General features: G+C 36.3%; 2 protein-coding genes across 9 annotated transcripts; one reads left to right on the top strand and one right to left on the bottom strand.

Moving 5' to 3' along the window:
- Positions 1-3,392: 3,392 nt before the first annotated feature.
- Positions 3,393-12,478, top strand: LOC140877719 (nodulin homeobox). Of its 5 annotated transcripts, XM_073281400.1 has the most exons (19): positions 3,393-3,619; positions 4,170-4,254; positions 4,711-4,836; positions 4,922-5,080; positions 5,633-5,716; positions 5,793-5,924; positions 6,403-6,621; positions 7,096-7,227; positions 7,356-7,451; positions 7,930-8,091; positions 8,170-8,270; positions 8,365-8,456; positions 8,545-8,667; positions 8,744-8,813; positions 9,024-9,087; positions 10,350-10,838; positions 10,951-10,985; positions 11,384-11,955; positions 12,025-12,478. In XM_073281400.1, the coding sequence occupies exons 2-18, from the start codon at positions 4,180-4,182 to the stop codon at positions 11,919-11,921; spliced, it is 2,697 nt and encodes an 898-aa protein (XP_073137501.1). In that variant the 5' UTR covers positions 3,393-3,619; positions 4,170-4,179; the 3' UTR covers positions 11,922-11,955; positions 12,025-12,478. The 5 variants fall into 5 exon arrangements, with proteins under 5 accessions (XP_073137501.1, XP_073137455.1, XP_073137406.1 ...); XM_073281354.1 differs by having other exon boundaries at positions 3,393-3,610; positions 11,384-12,478; XM_073281305.1 differs by having other exon boundaries at positions 11,384-12,478.
- A 175-nt stretch (positions 12,479-12,653) lies between these two features.
- Positions 12,654-22,476, bottom strand: LOC140877934 (serine/threonine-protein phosphatase BSL1-like). 4 transcript variants are annotated; one of them, XM_073281549.1, is made up of 21 exons: positions 21,959-22,476; positions 21,761-21,821; positions 21,581-21,659; positions 21,411-21,490; positions 21,212-21,339; positions 20,429-20,528; positions 19,644-19,713; positions 18,878-18,979; positions 18,475-18,556; positions 18,134-18,301; positions 17,193-17,385; positions 16,910-17,108; positions 16,662-16,829; positions 16,318-16,556; positions 14,498-14,582; positions 14,294-14,392; positions 14,014-14,213; positions 13,864-13,939; positions 13,473-13,608; positions 13,239-13,378; positions 12,654-13,060 (listed from the first exon to the last, which is right to left on the bottom strand). In XM_073281549.1, exons 1-21 carry the CDS (start codon positions 22,158-22,160, stop codon positions 12,977-12,979), a joined length of 2,691 nt encoding a protein of 896 aa, XP_073137650.1. In that variant the 5' UTR covers positions 22,161-22,476; the 3' UTR covers positions 12,654-12,976. The 4 variants fall into 4 exon arrangements, with proteins under 4 accessions (XP_073137650.1, XP_073137688.1, XP_073137772.1 ...); XM_073281587.1 differs by having other exon boundaries at positions 21,212-21,306; XM_073281671.1 differs by lacking the exons at positions 21,581-21,659; positions 21,761-21,821; positions 21,959-22,476 and having other exon boundaries at positions 20,429-20,538; positions 21,212-21,306; positions 21,411-21,464.
- Between the last annotated feature and the right edge of the window lie 1,357 nt (positions 22,477-23,833).

The raw sequence follows: 23,833 nt of genomic DNA, 5'->3' as shown, positions 1-23,833 counted from the left end.
CGAACCGGATCAGTGACCGGTTCTCGGTCGAACCGGTCGGTACTCCGGTCAGGTTTTGAAAACATTGGTACTGAGCCAATTTTGATGTTAAGAAAAACCAAAAATTTATTAATCTTGATTTTAAAAAAATAATGAAATTATTGACTACCAAAAACTCTAAAATCTCAAATCTTAAAATCACTTCAATCATAATAAAAATAGAGCAAATTAATGTACATTAAAGACAAGTAAAATAAAAACTTTAAAAAATTAAAACAATTCCGTGTTTTTTAAAATAAAATATTTTAATTTTTCAAATAGTAAAAAAAATAAAAATTATAATAGGGTTTTAAATAAAGTATTAATTTTACAAATAAAATTTTAAACGGGTGCGTTCAACCACAAATAAAATTTTAAAAAAAATTATTTTTATTTTTAATAAGAAAATGAATGTTGAAGCTGACGTCCAATTTGAGACGCCAACTTCTGCTTCGTAAATTAAATCTGCAAGCTGCAACGCAGCAGCCTGCGGATTCAGCTTCTTTCCCAACTTTTAAGTTGGGAAAGAAGCTACCGTTGCAGCCACCGTATGAGAAGTTCTATGTTGGCGCTCATCTGCCTAAATCAATGGTTCTTAGATGATTTGCAGATCAAATCAATTGATCTGCAGATCAATCTGGACCATTGATCTGTCATTGGGTTAGCAACTCCAAGAGCAGCATAGAACTTCCCCCATAGTATATATGTTAAGCATAGATAATTAATTATGAACAAGATATAAAGTTACGTATAATATAACTTTATTTTTTAATTTTTTAAATTAAACTAAAATTAAGGATAGATAATTGATGGTTCTGTTAATATGTGTGGAGTGGGAGGAGTAATCCGAAATCATGAGGGTCGTGTGGTTGCTGCGTTTGGAAAGCAATTGGCAAATACGGAATCGGTGGTGCTTGGGGAATTGTTGGCTATTTGGGAAGGACTTCGGGTTATTAAAGAAAAAGGATTTCAGAGAGTAATTATTTCTTCAAACTCACTCTTGGCGGTGCAAGCAGTCACTGAGCCTTTGAGTGATTTGAGTTATTCTGGTTTATGGGCTTCAGAGATTAAATCCTTGCTTTCGGATTTAGCTATTGTTGATTTTTTTCATGTTAGGTGAACAGCTAACGTTGTAGCTGATTCTATTGCAAAGTTTGTTATTTCTTCCCCTGTACCTGTTTTTTGGGTACCTGGGAATTTGCCTTCCTGGCTGGCTGGACTTGTAACTAATGACTTGCGATCTATGAAATAAAGTTACAAGCTTTTATCGAAAAAAAAAAAAAAGGATCGGAAGGCAAACTTTAATATGAAATCCCGCGCGCATGTTTTTGGTTCCGTTATATATGAGACTTGCAAATTAATTGATATCGCTCTGATTTATGCTATAATTAGTAAAAAAAATTTAAATTTATAATTAATAATTTTTTGTTGAAATCTATAATTAGTAATTTTGGTCAACGTTGCAAACTTGGCTCTGAGTTGTTGAAACCTCAAATTTTAATCATGCATGCGCATACACCACAAAAAAAGGGTTATTTACAAATTACGAACACGATTAATTTTTATGTTAATAACGATAGAAAAATTTTAAAAAGCGTTAATTAGATTTGGCCACAAATTGAGCATATATGTCGTTGATTAATGACAAACAGAGATTTAAACGAATCAATCTGCGGACCGCGATGAAGAGTACGAGATTCGAGCTCGACTTATTTAAGATTTATATATACGCTTGATCTCGATTCGAGTTTTATCATGAGGTTTGAGTTTGAATTGTTTTGAAATTATTAAGTTCACAATTAATAGTTTGAATTCGGTTCATTAAAAGCTAATTTATCAAATTAATTTAACGAGTTTGGCTCGACTCGGCTCATTAAGCATAAGGGTGGGCGCGAGTCGGGTTTTACCGGGTTTGAGTTTTGTCGAGTCGGGTAACCGACATGTCGGGTCCCGATCCGAAATAATCGTGTATCCGACTGTCGGGTACCCGATTTTTTCGGGTAAGATCGGGTACCCGACTGCGGGTACCTTTTTTTTTTTTTTTTTGTGCAAATTCATTGAATGTAAAAATTAAAATCAATCCATATATTTGTGGTTGTGAGCTACTTTAACCCTTTGATATTTACTTATTTTAACAAGTTTTAAAAGAAATTTATCAACTCTATCAAACAATTAAATAATCGAGATATGTAAAAAAATAATCATCATTTCTCAAGTGATGTATGTATACCCAATCCAAAAAAAAATGAACGGTCATTTTTGTTGAGAGCAATAGAATAAAAATAGAGAGGATATGAGCTTGGATAGTACATACTAATATATATTGAATTTGCAAAAAAAAATAAAAATAAAAATAATTGTCGGGTACCCAAACCCGATCGGGGGTAGTAATTCTACTACCCGACACCAACCCGAAAATCATAATAACCCGAACCCGATTTTTTTAAAATTAACCGACCCAATCGGGTTTTACCCGATCGGATCGGGTCGGATATCCGATACCCGACACTAACGCTCACTCCTAATTAAGCATACAATAGAGCTCGATTTCATTTTGATAAATTTATATATCATATATAAATACCTTATTCAAATAAAATATTTTATCTTAATTTGTTTATATTTTGGGTTTTTTTTAAATGAACATATCATCCAAAACATAAAAAAAATCTTAGAATAAATTATTTTTACTTTTTTAATTTTAACAAATCTCTAACTTTTCATACAAAAATTATTTAAACAAAATTAAATTTAATACGTGTTCACGTATTGCATGCGAAAGAGCATGCATCGATTGAAAATCCTATGTGCAAACAATAAAATGAGTTCGTGCATTAGTTTTAAGAGAGAGACATATAAATCAAATGTTAATTGATTCGCTAAACTCAGGAAAAATCAAAAGTCCATAACGAGTGATTTTTCCCGCATAAGTTTGAACTCATCAATCAATTGGATTAAACACACGTAACTAAATTTTACATTTTAATAAATACATGACAACATTTGCAAGATCTGCAAAAAAATTGAACGCGTTTTTAGCTAAAGTAAAACATTCCAAAGTATGTTTCACAACTCGATGCATTTAATTATAATTGCGTTTTTTAGAATACTAGTTAGTGGTGCTGTAAAGCCTGTAATTGAACTCGTTTTTTTACTAAAACAAAACTTTTAAAGTACGTTTCATACTTCGACGCATTTAATCGTAATTGCGTTTTTAAAAAAAACAGATTGATGTTAATGTAGTTGAACACGTTTTGGACTAAAACGAAACTTTTAAAACGCGTTTCATGCATAGACGTATAAAACATTTTATCATAATCGCGTTTTTTTAAGTAACACTGGTTAGTTGCAAGAGCAAGAGACCTCAAAACGCCCCTACGGCGCACATTAGCATTGAGGACCCCAATCAGAAGCACTATTTAAGACCAGAAAAAAAAAAACACACACAAGAAAATAAAATAAATAAAATAAAATAAAATACGAACGAGGAGTCTGGCACTGTTCTCTGCTTCGTCTGAATCTTGCTCAATTTCTTCCTCCACTTTTCCCTTTTAATTCAAATTCCTGCAACCCTGTTCCAGTTTCGAAGGCGGTAATTCCGGTACTTTTTGTTTCCATTTATTCTCTGTTTTTCATTTTAGTTTGATGTTTGTTTAGGGTTACTTTGGGGGGTTTGATTTGTATGATTTTCTGCGTTATCTATCGTGTATACTGCTTATCTTCATGTGCATAACAAGAGCTTGGAACCGCGTGGAATCTTGCACGTAGACGAGCTTTTGGGCGGAGTGAGTGCATTTATGGTTATTTTTAACCATGCGTGCATGTTTATTCATGTTCTATTTCCTTGTTTGTTCCTACGTGTCGGCTTACTTTCTATCCGAATGTTTGTTCGTTTATTTTTTTTCTCGATAAATTTTATTTAGATTTTGAGTGATGGATTGGTGACGTATTCATGAGTGATATATTTTGGTTATACCTTTTATGTTTTCTTGAAATATCTCTATACATTTTGCTGAAGAAAGAGCGTGTGTGCGTGACACACATTCTTATGTGATATATTGGTGGTGGTTATTATTTAAATTTTTTTTCCCAGTTTTTCTATGTAAAATATATGTTGAAAATTTCAAAATTGTATTTCTTCTTCTTTTCAGATATTTAAACATGAGATCATCGAGGGATGAAGCTTCCACCAGCACTGAGCTGATAAACACTCCGTCCAGAGGACGAGCTGAGCCAGTGAGTTTGTGCTCAGAAATTTGTTATGATCTGCAAGGCTTTTCATTTTTTGTTACTTGTTTATGGTGTATGCATGAAAGTGCAGGTTATATACAGCTTTTTTCATTAATATATATTACATTTTATCCAGTTATCATTAGGAGAACTTGAGCATAGCCCAAGAGTTTCAGTAGATGACCTCATTTGACTGACCCTTGAATGGAGAACTGCAGGACTTTTGCTCGATGCAATTTTTATCGCCTATCCATTTTTTCTTCTCCACACTCTGTTTTCAAGCGATAAAACAATGCATTTATTCAAGTCAAAACTACCATTTTTTCATTCCAAAACTTGTTTTCTCTAAAATAACGTGAGGAGGCTGATTTTTCTCTCAACATATAATTTTTGAGGCATGGTTATATGTTGCAAAGTTTCATCAACTTGCATGATAATTTTCTATGGTATATCTTTGTAAAGGTTCTTGATTTAGTTGCTGCTGTAAATACACTTCACGAGCTTAGCGCTCAACAGCTTAGCAAACTGATAAAGGATTCCGGGAACAGTATTATCCGATATGTTGCTGAAGATGGATCACAGTTTCAGGTTAGAAGGAATTACAAAGTTATGTTTTATTATTAACCTTAAGTTTCTGCCATGAAACTTTGATTGGTGTTACTTTGGTCTGCAGATTGATGCGGAAAAATTTGCAAGATATCTTCCTTTGCACCTTATTGCAGTGATTATGGCTTGGGAAAGGGACAAGTCCACTTTCAAGTACTTGTTATGTGGTATTCTTCTGCTACATTCCATGTGTGATCTTGCATCCCGAGTGCCTAAGATTGAACAGGTTGACCAAAGTTTTATGACGAGATTCTTTTTATCAAGCGACAAATACTAATATGTTTTATTTCAATTGACATGCGCTTGGGGTGGTTATAAATATATAATTGAGCTAATTAACACGTCAAGGAAACCTTGAAAAACCAAGAAAATGGAAGATATGTACCTATTGAATTTAACCTAGAACAACCAGTCTGCTATGTGTACTTTCCTCCAGGTAATTTTCGTTTATCCTACAAAAATAAAGCTTGGTGATCAAATTCGGCGAGTTGAGCATGTAGAAGCCATAAAGCATGTAGTTACACATTCGCGGGTGGGAGCTATTGCCAAGCTCTCTCCTATAACCGTCACATCAAAAACACTTGTTGAATTTGACGAACCACATGTTTGTACCATTTTGTTAACACGAAATCTATTCTCTTCTTCACCACACATTTCATTTCTTCATCTTTCATCGATTTTTTGATACAATATTCTTCCCCTCTCCTCCACCCTCAGTGGTGTTGTCAGTTGTGATAATCACATATATATTTTCATATTCTCTAATTTTTTGTTGCAGATACTGCTTGACGATGTGAAAGTATCAGAACAGCTAATTGATCTGGTCTTTTATCTACTAGTTGTCCTTGGTGCTTACAAAAAGGTTCTGTTCTCATTTTTTGTACTTCTCAATTTTTCTTTCTTGTTGATGTGCATAAAGGAAGGAATTTTCTTTTTAGGACAATCGCGACGCCCCCAATGACATGGTCCTCTTGCACTCAGCCCTTGTTGCTTGCAGTTTGAAATTGTTAACAGTGATAGTTTCTCCACAATACCAAGAGGTTGCTCAAGTCTTGACTTCATATTACAAGGTAGTTTATGATGTGTTACGGTATATTGAATCTTGGTTTTTTGAAATCTAGATGATTTCTCTATCATTTCATTTAAATCAGAGGTGTTCATATATGTTAGGATTATATTTTCTGGACACTTAAAAAACAACAAGAAGGGCTACAAAATCATTGTAATATTTTGATTGAAATAGATCAATTCGCAATCTGGCTAGTGCTACCAAGCCAAGGAAACAATTCCTTTACGAGAGACAACACAATGCTCTCCTCTTACTAGGGTAGCTGGCAAAGCAGGGAAAAAAAACTTGAATGCCCATGCCCCTCTAAGCAACTCTAATCTGATATGTGTCCTGTTTCCCGCTTCCAAGCAGTTACCCAGTTTAAAATATTTTGGAAAATTAGGATCTTATGGGCTTTCTAGGCCCAACATATCTGAGACTGTGACAACATATTAATATGTTTCCCTTACTTTTGTTTCTGATCATGGTACATTGTGCAGGTTGATGTGTTTATGGAAGCCACATTTACTGCAGTTCATAAAGATGTCAAATTTCTTCAGTCCAGGCTGTCTGCTGAACATGTTGAGTCCTCTGCAAACACTTCCCCCACAGCGGAAGAGACATTGAATCATCTTTGCCAACAGTGTGACTCCTCTCTCCAATTTTTGCAGTCTTTATGTCAACAAAAGTTGTTTCGCGAGCGCCTTGTTAAGAACAAGGTTTGTAAGCTTAATCACTTGAACATCAAGCAATAGTAGGTGTTTGATTTCAACCAACTGTAGATTTATACACTGGACTGTTCTAAAAATCATTATACCCTTTAACATTGTGTTAAAAGGATATTCGTGAACGACAATGCCATGTCGCAATATGTGTTTCAGGGTAATCATTTGAATACCGTATTGAAGCTCTATGAATTTCCTCTGGACATCATCAAAGTTCTATGTAATACGGTTGACATCCCCATTCTTTAAACTTACACTGAATTGAGAAAGAAGCTCGGTTTTCTCCCCATGAAGATACTTGTTTTTGTCTTCTTGCCATAAAACGTTTTATTTTGGGGAAATTGAAGTTTCGTTAGTATTTTTTCTCCCTTATGATCCCTGTTATTTATTAAATTGAAATATCAATCTTGTTGGTATTAGCATTTGCGTTCTTCCTGATATTTTTCATTTTCTGTTGAATAACTCCAGGAGTTATGTGGCAACGGAGGTGTTCTTGTGCTAGCTCAGGCTGTAATGAGCTTAAACATATCATCATTGTATGACACATTCTCCTCTTATATGACTTCGGTCTCTCGCTTGAAGTCTAAAGCTCTATCTATTGTAAGTTACAATGTCACGGTTCCTTAAATGCACGGTGCAGCACATGATCTCCTCGAGAAGCGAATGCATATGTATGTTAGCACATGCGTGAAATTGCTATTCAATAAATAGTTGTGACTTTTTTCCAGCTCTTGCACCTTTGTGAAGCAGAAAGTGTGTCTTACCTGGACGAGGTTGCCAGCACTCCTAGAAGTCAGGATTTGGCGAAGTCTATTGCATTACAGGTCAGTTGCATGAGGAAAATCTTATCTTATACAACTTGGCTATTTATCTTGGATAATTTATCATGTCCATTTAAAATGAAGATTTCCAGAATATTTCATGCATGATTATTCAACTTATGATAAGCTTCTGCTGACTTACCTTGAAAGTTGAAATATCACTGGAGCTTATGTTAACAAAAAGTGCTGCCACTTCATTGATTTCTGTCTGGCTTAATTTGAACCTATTTATTTTTTGTTCACTTCAATAGTTTATGGAGTTTCAATTGCATTGGAGGTTGGTGGAAGCAAATAGTGGTGGATTTTTATTTATTTTGGATTAAATGTACCTGTTGTCATTTTTTTTTATTCTTCTACATTTCAGTTATAATTGATTCTTCCTCCTTGTTTATTCTTGTCATCTAGCTTGTGATTATACTTATTTGGTAATCCGTGGGCTGATTCGGTCCTCACTGAATGATGTCGGGCACTTAATTTTTAGGTTCTTGAGTTACTGAAGAAATTATTTGGTATTGATCATGATAAGTCAAATGTTTCCTCTGAGAAAATATACCCGAAAGGGCAACTGGAACTGAATGCCATGCGCCTGGCAGATGTCTTTTCCGACGATTCAAATTTCCGATCTTTCATTATGATAAACTTTGTAAGTCTCTTCTGAAATATAGTTGATATGTGTTTTACACAATCTACTTGCTTTAGTTCTTACACCGTGTTTATTCAGACTGAAGCATTGGCAGCAATCTTTTTATTCTCACATGGAGAATTTTTATCTAGCTGGTGTTCATCTGATCTCCCAGTTTGTGAAGATGATGTGACTCTAGAGTATGTCTAGTTTACAGCTGCTGGATGGTTAAGAATTTATTCCTCTTTAAACTTGTTAAACTCAGTGGTTTCAAATTTCATTTATTCCTTTCAGTGTACCTCGGGCATCTTATGCGCATCAGAGGACATCCTTGTTGATCAAAATGATCGCAAATCTTCATTGTTATGTTCCGGATGTGTGTCAAGGTAAAAATGTATTTCATTTCACATCTGATTCAGATAACTTTCGTGTTTGACTGATATATTAGTATTAAACTTTCTGTGTCATCTCCAGATGAGAAGGGTCTCTTTCTCAACAAGTTTGTTCAGTTCTTTCAAAAGGAAAGCCAGAATCTATCCAATGGATGCTCATATGCATTTGATGCTGAAAAAACTACAACTGTCACCAAGAACTTATGTAACAACCTATCGCCAATACCCTACAATTTATCGAATTAGATGCGTCCGTGCTCCAACAATTGTTTTGCATGTAGGTTCACTGCTGAGTCATGCAGAATCATTAGTTCCTCGATTTTTAAATGAAGATGATGTGCAGCTTTTAAGGTGATTTTTATGGAATGGATATGTTCATGTTTTATGTTTCTTGGGACATATTTCAATTATCAGAATTTTTTCTTGAAATTGTTCTCAGTTCTGATTGTTGAGATTTTACTTTGCTGTCTTTGAATCTGCTATTTGCTTCACTGTTAATATGCATGAATCCCCTGACTAATTATTGTGGGGTTATATCCTGAGTCAAATTATCTTTTGTAGGTTCTTTATCCGTCAGTTTGAATCTTTGATTCTTCCTGCTTCATGTGAAGATAATCAGGTCCAAGTAAAACCTTTCTTCCCTTGTGTACTAATTTTTTTTAGCATTTTTTGCTAGTTTTTTTACACAATCTTTGCAATGAAAACAAGTTTTCCCTTCCTTTAGTAGTCATGGTAAAATTGTTGTTTTGTGTCAACTGGAGAAATTTCGGGAAGCAAATCTTGCAAATCCGTATCTTGGGACCAGCAACTTAGTTATAGGCTTGAGGTGAATTTTGGTTTAGTTTAATCTATTTGGGAAGATGGGAACCTAAAGTTGTATTCTTCTACATACAGATGCCAGTTTGTGGAAGTGATAAAATTCTTTAACATCACATAGTTTATCCAAAAATGAAAGATACAGTAAGGGGGTCCAGGGGCACCTTGTTTTACCCAAAATAACACACAAATAGCAGCAACATGGTTGATTTGAGTAAACATCATGCATACCAGATTTTTAAGGTTTTATGGAGCAAACTTCTCTTGCTTGGATTTGAAATTTGTAAAAATTATTAATGATAGTGATGAATTGATTTGGTTGGAGATTCAAATGAGATTTTGTAAGGTGAGGGGAAAATGGTGGTAAAAGACGTGAGATGAAAATGGACAGAGATGGGATCAAGTAACCTTAGTCTAAGATTTTGAAGAAAAAATAATATGGAGTTTTGACTTCTGTGGTGGTATGTTTCAAGGATTTGTGTGATACTTCATACTTGTATAGCATGTCTCGGATTTTTGTAATGTTGTACACTCAATATGACACAGTACACTTGGTGCAGTTTATTCATAATTTAATAGGAACAACCTGGTATTGATATATGGTCCTGGGTTTTGGATCTTGTTATGGGGTAATTAAGGGCAATTGTTTCAGGTCAGGGCAATTATATGGTCCTTTACAGTCCCTTGTTATTACTTTGTTTGAGGCTTGAATTATAGAGAGAACCTCGGGTCTCTCACTCTTTTGTTGAGAGAATATTTATAACGATTTTATTCATTCCTTTCTGCCCTAAATGCTAGAGCTTACAAAGAAGAATTTTAAATCCTAGAGATTATCCCATGTGGGATAATAATTAGTATGGGAAATCTTTTATTAAAACAGAAACAACCTAGAGTTCTAGAAATATAGGAATCCAGGATCCCTATCTGATAGATCTTGCCCTTTCACTGGCTTGTTTCTTGGTTCCATTTCGCCTGTGCATTTGTCTATAATCGTAACACTCCATTGGTTGATGTTACATTTGTTTCCTCTAAGGTGCTCAAACAACAATGATATGCTCTTTATTCTCACAGTGCAAAGTGTCTCTGAATCATGGCAATGGTAGCAGTGACATGAACGAATGCATGGTGAAGAATGTCACAACCCTAGAGGTAGACCGAATAGATGCCAAGGGGAATGGAAATGAACAATCTACTGACGGGGAAAGGAAATGTGGGATTACAGAACAGGGAAAACCAAGTGGTATCTCTGTAAATTTGGGAGAAGTCGAAAGGGACAGTAGGACATTTGAAACAAGTGGTTCTGATTCTAGCCCCACCCGAGGAAAAAATCATATGGATCAGATGGATGTTGATCAGATCAAGGGAGGTGTGTTTGGAGAAACTCAGGACGATTCAAAGGTCGAAGCTCTACATTCTGATGAGAAGCTGCAAAGGAAACGCAAGCGAACTGTGATGAATGATAGACAGATAACACTAATTGAGTCTGCTATTGTAGATGAACCAGACATGCATCGTAATTCAGCTATGTTACAACATTGGGCCGAAAAATTAAGTTTTTATGTGAGTATCAGATTCTTATATGGTTTTTTCTCATCGAACGTTCGACATGAACTGCATTATCCATGAGTTTTTCAGTTATAATTTCAAATTTTCCCTTTTGTATCCTCTCTAGGGCGCGGAGGTGACTACTTCAAGGCTCAAAAATTGGTGAGAGAACTGTAATTTTTCATATTTTATTCTCTTCAGGTGTTAGCACTATTTGAAGTCGGGAGATATTGGAGATATTGATGGTTAAATTAATTTTTTGTTGATTTATGAGAGAAAATGTTGATAAAAGAAGTTGATCGATTATGTTAAACATGAGGAACCATAAAATAATTGAAATGGAAACAGGAACTAAACTGGTAAGTATAGAAGTACACATCTCTTTGATCACGAGCATTCCATTGTGGCCAGTTGATATATTAGACAGAAAATGCTGATAAAGAAGTTGATTAATGGTGTCAGCTGCTGATCAATTTTGATCACTTAGTGTTGTTAAGGTTTCAAAACCATCTTGCTACCTGTTCATGACGTTTTTTGTCCTTGTTCCCTATTGTCGACAGGCTCAATAACCGAAAGGCGAAGCTTGCTCGTGCTGCTAAAGATGGTCGTGCACCATGTGAAGGGGACAATCTTGACAAACAAGGTGGGTCTGGAATTATGCTTCACTCGCCTCACAGTCCCATCGACAGTTCTTTTGTCCCATCTGCTTCCAGAGGGAATTTTGGCAGTGAAGTTATTGATTGTACGCCTAGAGTCAGCATTGACGAACACGTTGGGACTTCGCTTGCAGCTACTAGGGATGTTATCTTACCAAGTACGCCTTTGGAGCTCGGGCAGTACGTAACAATCATGGGTGAAAAAGCAGAGGAGATTGGGAAGGGTAAAGTGTTTCAGATGGGTGGCCAATGGTTTGGATGGAACTTGGAGGAATCCGGGGGGTGTGTTATCGACGTAATTGAGCTAACAGTTGATAGGTTTTCCAAGATTCTTCATCCGATGGAAATTACCTGCACTACTTTTGATCAGGCTGAAAAAAGATTTGGCTCTATGCGGGTTCTTTGGGATTTTAAGAAGCTTTTTCCGCATCCAACTCCGTGAAGATATTGTGCACAATCTATCTGGGAGCAGCAATGTAAGAGAATTCCCCCTTAAGATAGATTCCCTCCTGACTGGTCTAATTTGTTGGCTTCATTTTCTGAAGGCACGGATTGAATCTTAAGTGCACGGTTTCTCGATTGAAGACATGATTTGCTCTAGCGGAATGCGGAATTTGATGTAACTTTTAGACACAACTTGCATTTGGTGCCTGCTTGGAACACAGTCTAGCTGAAATGTGGTTCGTGTAGTGTAGTTCACATGGTGGCTGGGAAGAGGTTGAGGTTGTAGAAGGCTACAGATGAACTATCAAGGGATCGGCGTGGTCGAAAATATGGTGAGAAATTGACTGCTGAAGTCTAATTTTTTTCCCCTTACATGCGTTATAAAATGGTAGATTCTCCCCTCATTTTCTGGATTTCCCTGATTTTCCGATTACACCGTATGCAATTGTAACTTTTATGCTTTAGATCCAAATTCAACAGTTCAGACCAGACCTGCTGTTTAACAAAATGGCTATTACCAAAAGTGGAACGAAGAACACCTTTGATACTGTTGTATATGTGTGAGTTACAATCGATTATTTTCCCACAATTTTAATTAAAACAAGCCATTGCTTAAGGGCTCTCTCGGCATGTTTTAATTTACCTTTTTCCGAATAATTTCAATTTTTTGAGAAATTATATTGAATGTAAAATATTTTAATAAAAAAAGTGACTTCTGATGGAAAGGCTGGAAAAGATTATGGTTTCAAAGCACGCCATTAATGTAACATATTTCCCTAAATAGCATATGGTAACTCATCTTTTCTAATTTATCATATTAGTACACAAACAAACTCTATACAACTATATGAATCGATCTTTCTATAACCAGAACTAAAAATTGCTCTAAAATTTTCTACGTTTAACACAAATTCCAACAATCTTCTTCACTTGTGATGACACTCTTCAATCATTTCCGATCGTGGATCACCGACCTGTGTACACCTAAAATAACCCTTGTGAAGACCATAAGGTGAATTATCCTGCACACTACCTATCAGATGAAAATCCATATCATATGTAGGCAAGTGAACTTCGATCATGGTTGGGTTGAGGGCGACCCCTTGTAGGAGTAGGTGGTCTTTGAATGTTGAGCTCCTACAATACAAACAAAGACACGATATTCGGTATAAGAATTATTCAAAGGAATTGTTCAAGAATGATGGGAAGATGAGTCGAGGCAAGAAATGATTTTTTGTGGTGGGAAACTTATTACATGTAGTTATGCCTGAATCCGCCTCAAGAGTATGAGCCAGAAAAATAAGTACAATATTACCTGCATCCAGGTTTCCTCTTTCACACGTTCAGGAGAAGTCTCTGGAGATTGGATCGGAGGCGGCAGGGGATGGATCAGTTTTGGAACGATGACCAAACCTCTGCCAACAACCAATATTGCCCCGGCATTGTTTGCGGTTCCTTTAATGCATGTAAGGGTGCTTTAACTTGATTAGATTTGAATCCAAATAGGTAAAAGAAAGTGGATAGAGTGGAGTCCTGAAATGCACCATACCACAATAGTTGGTAGCGGAAAAAAGAGTGATCAACTGCCCCTGTGCGAATCGTTCAAATCCATCCATAACACATTCATGAGCTCTTATGATTAGTTGCAGTTTGTTCCTCTTACAGAAATCTGTCACCCGATCGGGCTGAAGGGAAACAACAATGCTGTGAGTATGCATGGAATCTCATCATTTTACTTTGGCAAAGCTCGGAGAGGATCTGACCAATATTTAGTTACACGTCCAGTAACTTGTTATATGATTGAAGAACCATTGAGTGGAAAAAATTCAATTTGCTTTTGAAAATATTTTATGCAAAATTTCAATTTGTTTTTCAAGTATCTGAGAGCAGAAACCATCATCTCAATCCTAATAATGTGAAATGGTTCAAGATATGCATACCCCGAAAGTGACAAGGCCAGGCCCTCTAGCATTTGGTCTCAAACCCTCCACACTATCATTTTCAGTTGGGTCGGACCTGAATAAAAAACATTAAGGGGATAAGAAGGCATTGGATATGAGTCAACTTGCAGAAGTACACATATGACACACCATAACAAATCCATCAGCACAATCGATCCAGCATCCATTGTTATGGGCCTCTCTAGTTTCTCTATCTGTTCTACAGAATTTATCGACCTCCCGATGCCACCGTGCATGCAGATGATTTTCTTTTCTATTAATGCAGCAAGTGGAAGGTAATTAAATAACTGATTAAAACGCGCCCAAGCCCAGATACCATCATTTTCTCCCTGCGCGAATGTTAATGCCTGCATTAGGAACCCGGAAATTTGAGAAGATAACTATATCTGCCTACTTAAATAACCAATACCATTCTTTCAATGCATTCAATGCGAAAACCAAAAAGTGCATTGATATCAGCAGCTTCATGGTTCCCACGTATCAAGTGAACATTCTCTGGGTACTCAATCTGAGGTCCACAATCAAAAAGACTATCAGCACAAATAGAAAGCCATGTCTATATTAAAAAAGAAGGAAAAAAAAAAAGCAATGTTCTATTAGTTAAGAAGCTAGCCTTGAGAGCAAGAAGTAAAGTGATGGTCTCTAAGCTGTGCTGTCCTCGATCGACATAGTCTCCCAGAAATAAATAGTCAATGTAACTGAAATGAGAAAAACAAGGGTCAAAAGACTTGTGAAACACAACACTCGTTCATGCAGATCTGAAGACGAGAATGTTGAAGGCTAATTGAGGTACCACCCACAAAAGAAATTCATGGTTACACTTGCTTGCCAAGCATAAGAACTTTAACTGAACCCATAAAGACAGAACCAGGTTCATATCTTCCTTAACTTGTAAAGGTCTGCAACATATATATACAAACATTCCACTGGCATATGCTGACCTCTAAGAACGGATGAAAAATCAACACACTCATTTGGTTTGCTCATGAGAAGTTCTTTAAAATAGAACCCATACTCACAAGCAAAACCAAATAATGGCTAAATGAGAAACAACACAAAAGCACTATCTATGCAAAACTAGAAGTCAAACTGCCTTCATAACAATTCATCGGGTTCTAAAATTCAAAACTTCACCATCAAGCATTTATTTCTCAAATCACTCTGCCTCCCATTAGGGCACCCACAATCAGGGACATTTGGTGGGACATTTCCCACCAAATGTCCCCGACAAGAAATTTTCACCCGTGGGTAGAACATTTCTTGCCTATGTGTAATGTCCGGACACAAATTTGTTTTCGGACATTACACTAAAAAGATAATAATTTATATTTGTTTTTTTAAGCTGCACGCCTGCAGCAATAATGCGCGCGCGCGTGAGCATGTGCAGCGGGTGTCCATATCTACTCTCTTCCATCTCACACTAAACATTTCACTTGTTTCAAAATGTCTGAAAATCCTAGTCAATCCTACACAGAAAATATTCCTGAAGCCACAACAAATCGCCATACAACACCGGATGATCCTGGTTAGGGGTGCAAATGAAGTGAACATATTCGTGAGCTTTACGAGCCCGCTCGATAAATATTTGATTCGTATTCGATCTTATCGAACTCGAGCCGAATTCGAACATGTTCGAACTTTTTTTCGAGCCGAGCTCGAGCGGAAATTACTTTGTTCGATAGTTCGCGAACCTTAATATTTAATTAATATAATATAATTATATAATAAATATATATATTTCGAGCTTTTCGAACCATAATATTCGAATAGTTCACGAATAGATTAGAATATTTCGAACCGAACTCGAACTCGAACTTCATTTCGAGCCGAGTTCGAGCCCAAATATTTGAAATTATCGAACTTCGAATCGAGCTCGATATACTCTTATCGAGCCGAATTCGAACCTTAAAATTTTACCATTATTCGGCTCGATTCGATTCGTTTGCACCCCTAATCCTGGTGAAGCATTATTTATGACGGTACTGCAACAACATCGTATATCAGCTGAGCTGATGGAAAGTTCTCATGGGAGTAGGCAAAGAAGAAGGTAAATTAATAGAGAACTGGCCGCTGGACATAGATGATGTCGCATGCTGGGCCCACAAATATTTGGGAGAAATGTCTCATTTATTGTGGGAGCCCTTAGATGCAGCCATGGCTGCAGACATCAGAGAAACTTGTGAAATCTGTCTGAGGATTATCTAAAAACCTCCTAAGAAAAACAAATAGTGTAAAAACCCCTCATCTATCCATGAATTAGCACGTTTAAAACCCCCTATCCGTCAATGATTTAGGATGTTTTTGCCAATATTTTTAAAATTACAGAGTGCTTTAACCATATTCATATTTTCTTATGGAGGTTTTTAGCCATTTATAAAAAACACAGGCCCAAAATGCACTTTAAGCGTATTTCACAAGATGGGACAAACTTACGTTATGTCTCCTGCAGTGGAAGGATATCCATACTCATCAAACAGCCGCATCAGATCACCAAACTGTCCATGAAGATCGCCAAACAATTTTATAGGTGCTTTAAGTTGAAGAACTGTCGGCTCATGCATGAAGATCTGCTCAGCAGCATAACAAAGCTCACCAATTTCATAGGAATCCAGAAAGAATTTTCTGTTGGTAGGAGGCTTCCAATTTCGAGGCCTGAGCAAAGTTGATATGATCTGCACACAAAAAAGAGAATGACATAACCAACCAAATGCCAGTCTCCAATTTCCAGTACCCCCTCTTTTCGTCTTTATATACACAAAATATATACAAAAACTTACCTTCTTATGCAAGCCTTGAGGAGATCTCTGCCTTGTAAACTTCTTTGTCGGATTTGAGAGATCATTATGCAATGGAATCATTCGTCTGCTCTCATTTTCGAACTGATCCAACGACAACTGCCTAACCATTCCCCCCAAGCTCCCCACAGTCTCTCTTGCAACTACAACCTGTAATATGGACATAAGTATCTTAAATGACCGAGTTAATACAAAGTTCTATACACAAACTCAAAGGAGTAGAATTCCACCGCTCTGGGGTGAAGTCGAACATCCGCCTCTGTGTCACTACCCTCAGAAATAGTCTCAGCAGCTTGTGAATTATCATCTGAGACTGATGTTTCTTCCGGGATGGCCGATGCTGCTTGGGCTGCTTGCCAAACAGCATTAGCAACCTCAGCTTCAGCAGCAGATGCCTCAGTGAGTTTATCCATTGATTTTTTATCCATACTAGAATGGGAAAAAATGATTTCATCATTATATAGCGATGGCCAATGAAGCACACATAAGTAAACAGAAGCCTAGGTATCATACCTTAAACCACCAGCAGATAAGGATGTTTCAAGTCCTCCATCTGATGGTGACGTAGGAGAATATGATGTCATATTAGAAGTGTTTGTTCTTGGACTAGGAATTGCAAAGTCTCTCTCTGATGGTGAAACTTGAGAATTGATGTCAGATTGAAACTGAGAGTTTTCTGCGACCAAAAAGTCATCTAACAAAAAATCTGCAACACAAAAAGTTTAGACCTTGAGAGTAGCAGCAACAAAAATTAGAAAACAGAATATTCAAATTTGCGAACAGGTTTTATGAGTATTCAGTTTATAATGTTGTTAGACCGATATAAGCAGACAGATACTCAATAGCTCCCAAAAGGCTTGCTTTTGGATATCAGAAATGATTTGATGTATGATGGATGATTGATGCTAGACATGAATAATTCAGTCATCATGAGCTCTTCAAGGGCATAAGTAGTAGTTTCAGAAAGTATGCTAGCAGACACGACAAATTGAGAATTTTCTCAAGCATTAACATTAAATCATGGGAAGAGTGCAGAAAATAACAAGTGTGATCTTAAACTTAAATAGTGTGAATGGATTTAGGTAAGTCCGGCCAGAAACAGAAATTTTATGCCAGAGGATATAGTTATATTCACATACTCCACGCATTAAATTGTATGCCAGAGGAGATACGAATGTGGATAATTATGTGCTACTTTGTCTGGTTCTCATTACTTCATGTCTTTCACTTGCTCAATAGAACTTTCATATTATTTTATTTTTTGAGAAGCTAAGAATTCAAAAACCATCTCTCAGAGAGATGTATTGCAATCTACGACACGGTCATGGCGAAAATTAACTCCCAATGAGAACTTTATACCATCCAAGTGTATATTATTGTCAAAATTGGGCGGGCTTGATGAAGCTAAAGGAGTGAAAACAAGATAGGATTATGCATGGTAATGAATATTTTACCTCCTTTTAAACCCCCAAAAATATAAATCCGGACACCGACGGATGCAGCCGCATGACGACATCGACGCATAGGCTCCAAAAAGAGATCAGAATCGGTTTGCCCTTTGTTGCCACGTGAAGTAACCAGTCCATTTCTGTCCAGCCAAACTCCTGCCGCAGTATCCAGTACTTAAAAAGGAAAACAACATAAAATGTGTTATTTGAATATTGATTTCAAAAGGTAAGTATAATCCATCACATCCAATGCAGGGTACATCAAGAGGCCAAAAAAGACAAAAAAGGGGAAGAAAATTCTTTGATGAATACAAAATATTGAACCGGTAAACAACTGTAGAAGCTACCTGAAATTGCTCCTTCAGCTTCAATTGCTCTCCCACCCCTAATTGCACCCCCAGTCACATGCAATCTCGCGCCTACAAAAACCTGATAGATGACAAACGCTGAAATTCTTTAAGAGTACACAGCAACGAGAAATGAGACTCCCAAGAGTCCCAACCCCAATATAAGACAATAAATTTTCATTATTATTCACGTCCCAGATTCATTTTACAGAGAGGCAATACAATAATAAAAACAAATACTAACAAGATAATTCAAAAAACCCCATCATAATTTAAATATATACGCTTGGATGCAAAGAAAAACAATCAAGTGTAGAAAACACAACTACTTAACAGGTATGATAAGAAAACAAATTAAAGGCAACATCTGGGGAAGGAATCCATCTTTGAATCTACCACTTACAGCAGCATGCTGATATCTTGGTGAAGGTGACACTCCTGGTGCAAGAGTCCATTCCCACTGGCCATTCCGATGCATGAGTAATCCATAGGCATCAGCTAGTGGCTACAGAAGGGAGCGTCAAATAATTTCATTAACCAGACATTCCCTAAAGATAGGCCCCAATTGAAATAGTTCAAAGCGTGTGAAAAAAGGCGAGGCAAATAATTAATTGCAAATTGTTACGGGCATGGACTTATGAGTAATAGTGGGCTATGTTTTAGGGGTAATAGTGGGCTAGATCCAAATAGGGTGAGTTCTTTTGTACGTGTTCATAATAAAATGGGGTAGGAGTAGTATTTAGGGGAGTTATTGAATTTTATGATGGTATTTGCTAGCCAATGCTATGGGAGAGGGAAGATGTTCTGTGATGAATATTTTCTGCTCTAGGGGACGTTCTTCTTGTGAGAATTGGTCATTTTCTTGACGATGGTTTTATAAATTTAACCTATTACATAAATATCCCGTATCATGGCATCTTTTGCATCATTACCTTCACTTTCTATGAACTTTAGAAACAAATGGTAAGCATCTTATCCTCAACTTCAAAAATCAAGTCCAAAACAAATTAAGGAGGGAAACAAATCAGTACATCCACTGGCAAGAAACATTTCACTTTGTAGAATCTAGCAGCTCAATCGGAGTCCCTTTTGTATAACAAGATCAATGGCTACATGAAATGCGGGCCTTATTTGAATATTTGAACTCTACGAGAAAGGTTAAATCATACCGTTCCTGAAGTGTCTCTTCCACCACAAAGCAAAAGCATGCCATCAGACCGGGCACTAGCTGTTGCATACCTGCAAAAATGACAACGCGTTTCTCGTCAATGTGTAATGAACAAACAAAAATTTTGATGGACCCAAAATTTCAGGACTTCCAAGCAATGAATTTCATGACGGAGTTTTTCTCAAGGGCACTCGAGCATTCGAGTGCAAATTATTTAAAGTAAGATTCGTGGGATATCATTAAACCACCATCAGCGATCAAGTTCTTACACTGACAAGGAGAAAAGATGCATCAACACAAGGACAAAGCAAAAAGATAAATTTTGGGGCAGGGAGTGAGGCAGTGAGGCTGGTCTGTAGACCACTTGAACCTATCTGAAAGATAAATTACCCGCACGAAGAAAAATTCATGATTCAACAAAATTAAACGACTACTTCGTCTAACGAACTGGGAGTATAGAAACAACTGACTTTGACTAATTAGTATGATAGCACATTAGCTTGAATACAAGCATACAGCCTCTCATAAGTGATGAGATAGTTGCCATCATTATAGAACAAGAATGATTCCATCTTGCATGCGAAAGATGAAAGAACTCAACATAGAAGATATGACGGACAAAAAAAGTTAATAATTTTTCCTATAATACTTATTACATTATCTACAAACGAAGTTCAACGACAAAGAAAAGAGTTCCCTATGGGGAACATGCTTCTGCTTGGTGAATATGGGAAGTAATTCTCGAAAAAACTAACAATCCTAATTAAAATGGTTAATGTTGCTCACATTCTAGCAGAAGGTTTGTCACCTTCTGGATTAAGCTTCTGCCATGCATACGGTTTCTGTGCAGTATCCAAAGCCCAAGCATCTGATAGCACTCTTTTACCTGCAGAAAACTAGTTTCCTCTCAAGTAGGGCCAAGTACAAGGCACCGATATCATTGAATATGAATTTATATAAAAACTAGTCCCACGGTCGTACTGATGAGGCAGAAAAGCAGCTACTGCAATCAGCTAAGAAAACTTCCAACACAAACCAGTATTCTATGATAAAATGGAAATCAAGCTATTGCAACAGTACAAAAGGGCCATTTGGGAGTTAGCACTGTTTACTTATAGAATTCAGTTTAAATACAATTAACCAAACCATCTCTCCAACAAAGACCCAAATACAAAACAAATTGTTCCACATAGAACTTCATTTTATAAAATTAAAAAAAAAGGATACGGCTGGGGAAAAGTTAAAATGTTTAAGGAAGAAACAACCATTTCACACCGTAAATTGAAAGCCATGGCACATAAACTACCTTCATGCAAATATAACACATCCAGTTATTACAGCTGGCATCGTATACGCCACAAATGTGATCAAGACTTCTATTGACTCTTTCAACTTACACAAGACTTCCCTTTCTTTGGCCGTGACATTCTACCAATGTAGCAATTAATTTCAAAACAGTACTTCACATGGTACCTCCCACTTGTAAATAAAAGCATTTCGTTATTATTTTTTTTAAAAAAAAAAAAGAAAAGAAAGAAAGAAAGAAAGAGCTCTAAGAATTACTCTCACCATCATTGCCACTAACAGAAACAAGATATCTTTGTGCAACTAAGTCCATGGCATGGCCATATCTAGGCCCTGGACCTTGCCCTTGAACTACAACCCTGAGCTCCAAAAGAAAAAAAGACACAGCCAAGCTGAAACTAAGCAAAATCATAGAAACCACAAAAGAAACAAGGATGTGCAAATGCAATTTCTAGGAGCATACCGATGCCACTTGAACTTGTCATTAGCCATATCCAGCACGTATAGGTCATCGGTTGAATGCCCAGCGGGGCCTATCCCACCCTGGGAAAGCAGCATTCATCCATCTAATTGATCTTGCTTAAAAACAACAAAAACCAAATCTTTATTCCATTTTGAGAACACACTAATTACCTGAAACACAACCATTGTGCCTACGGCAGCAGCTGCATGTGCAGCCCTAGGCGACGGCGGTTCTCCGGCTGGCCGAAGTCTGCTCCAACCATGGTAACAAGAAATTAAAAGCAAAGTAATCAGCATTCACCAATCGAATCAAAGTGGCAAACAGTAGAATTTGTGAGACCGAAGAAATGCCTTGTCCATTTTCTTGTAAGAACATCATAAGAATGAATGGAATTCGTCACTCCAGCTAATCCTGAAAAAACCCAAATGATCAGAAAAAGACCACAGTCATCAAATCCAAAATTCAGAAAAGCTGAGAAGTGCTCTCCCAAACACTGCCTAAATAGTGAACAGAAACCAAACAAAAACAAAAGGGAGAAATAGAATTACGGATGCCAGCGGCGCCTCCATTGCCGTCCTCGACGGCGGTAGCGCCTCCGAATAGGATGAGGCGCGGGCCATGAGTCTTGGTGGCAGCTACAGCGGTGAGCGTGTGTCCACAACGCGGCCCAGGCGCGTCTTCATCACTCTCCCAGTAAGTTTCTAAGGGTCGGTAGATGGGAGCCGGATGCAGCCACGGCTTGGATCCCATTCAAAAACCCACCACTCACAGAAAATTTGCTCGAAATCCCAACAACGCTTGCAAGTAAAGGACCTTAATTTCTCCAAATTGGCAGAGATTTCGATGAAAAACACTAAAAAAAACTTGAGAAAAAGGAACCAAACAACTCAGAAATGATTCTTCCAAGAAATACAGAGTGGGATTCAGCTGTTGGTGGAGCCTTCTGCTCCAGAAGTGGATGCCAGAATGGAAATGAAAATGGGATTTTTCAGAGGTTTTTTTACCTTGGGATGATTTCTACATTGAACAAAGAAAAGAAACGGTTGTTTGAATATCCACTGGTGAATTTATGAATCATTTCCTCGTAAGAACTACCTAACCATTGTCCTTGTAAAATATTTTATTTTATTTTATTTGCAAACTAAATTTATTTTAAGTAAACACTTTATCTATATATTTTTTGAACAATTATCAAATACAAAAAAATTATAATAAGTTATAAGTTCTTGAGTTTTATATACTTTTCGATGAGCTCAACCAATGAATTGTGGAACCTAAAATCTTATTTAAAAAATAAATTGTTCAAAATTAGATAATAAAATTCAAAAATATTAATGACTTCGCTATTTTAAATAAATAAATAAATGGGATAAGACTGTGAGAAATCTTTCAAATATATATTTCGGGATCTATAAATTTAAATTTGCCAACAATAAATTTGTGGGGACATTTTTACGTTTTCTTTAGAACATAATAAAATAATATCTTAAAGAATAAATTAATTAATGTTATTATGTGACCCAACTTTTTGAGAATCTTTATACTTTTTTACAAAACTTTTACCAAAGATTTTTTCATAGCTTATGAATTTACTTTGCATTCATTTCAAAATTCTTTTCTTATATCCAATTAAATATCTCTAATATAATTTCTCATCAAAATGTGCTTCGAAGTTCGAACCAAGAATATTAAATGACTAGATTCATTTCCTTACATTTTGATTTAAACTAATTTTAAAAAATATATTTCCATAGTCAACGGCCTCACCTCAGATGGCCACGGCCAAAATGTCAAATATTAAATTAATTAAGATGGGAGACTGTCTTGTTAAACAATTACGAAAAATTACATAAACATATTTTTTTTTCTTTAAAATGGAGATTTTAGTCAATAAGGTTTAAAAGCTAAATTGTATACTGCTACATATTTGAGAATTAATTGAACTTGTGATGAAATAATTCTAGATCTATTCCAATATCATTTCCTAATTCTTCTGTTTTGAGTCATGGAAAAGAATGAATGGTCAAGAGTCTACAAGTCGTATATAAGAATTTGACTGCAGAAATTCAATCATGTCAAATAAACAACTTGGGTCATAAGTCCCTACATAGAAAAGTCAACAAAACTACCCAATTGTTCAAAACTCAATCTTATTCCAAGAAATTACATTTTATGTCGTTTACTATATATCATTTCTATTAAGTATTATCCATATTTACGATAATTCAACAATTTGAATCTGACTATGCATATTTTGCACCATGCGACGTATAAATCGACCATGGTACACGAACCGATATTCATTATAACCACCTTGATTAATACATAATTTATTTTTTAAAATAAAAATTAATATTTGACTTGTTTGTATATCAATTTATAGCGGATGTAAATGAGAAATATGTCATAAATTTTGAGTTTAA

This window comes from Henckelia pumila, chromosome 1 (genome assembly GCF_033568475.1).
Source record: "Henckelia pumila isolate YLH828 chromosome 1, ASM3356847v2, whole genome shotgun sequence".
Lineage (NCBI taxonomy): Eukaryota > Viridiplantae > Streptophyta > Magnoliopsida > Lamiales > Gesneriaceae > Henckelia > Henckelia pumila.
Note: the sequence above shows the minus strand (reverse complement) of the source record. Positions and strands in the feature narration are given on the sequence as shown.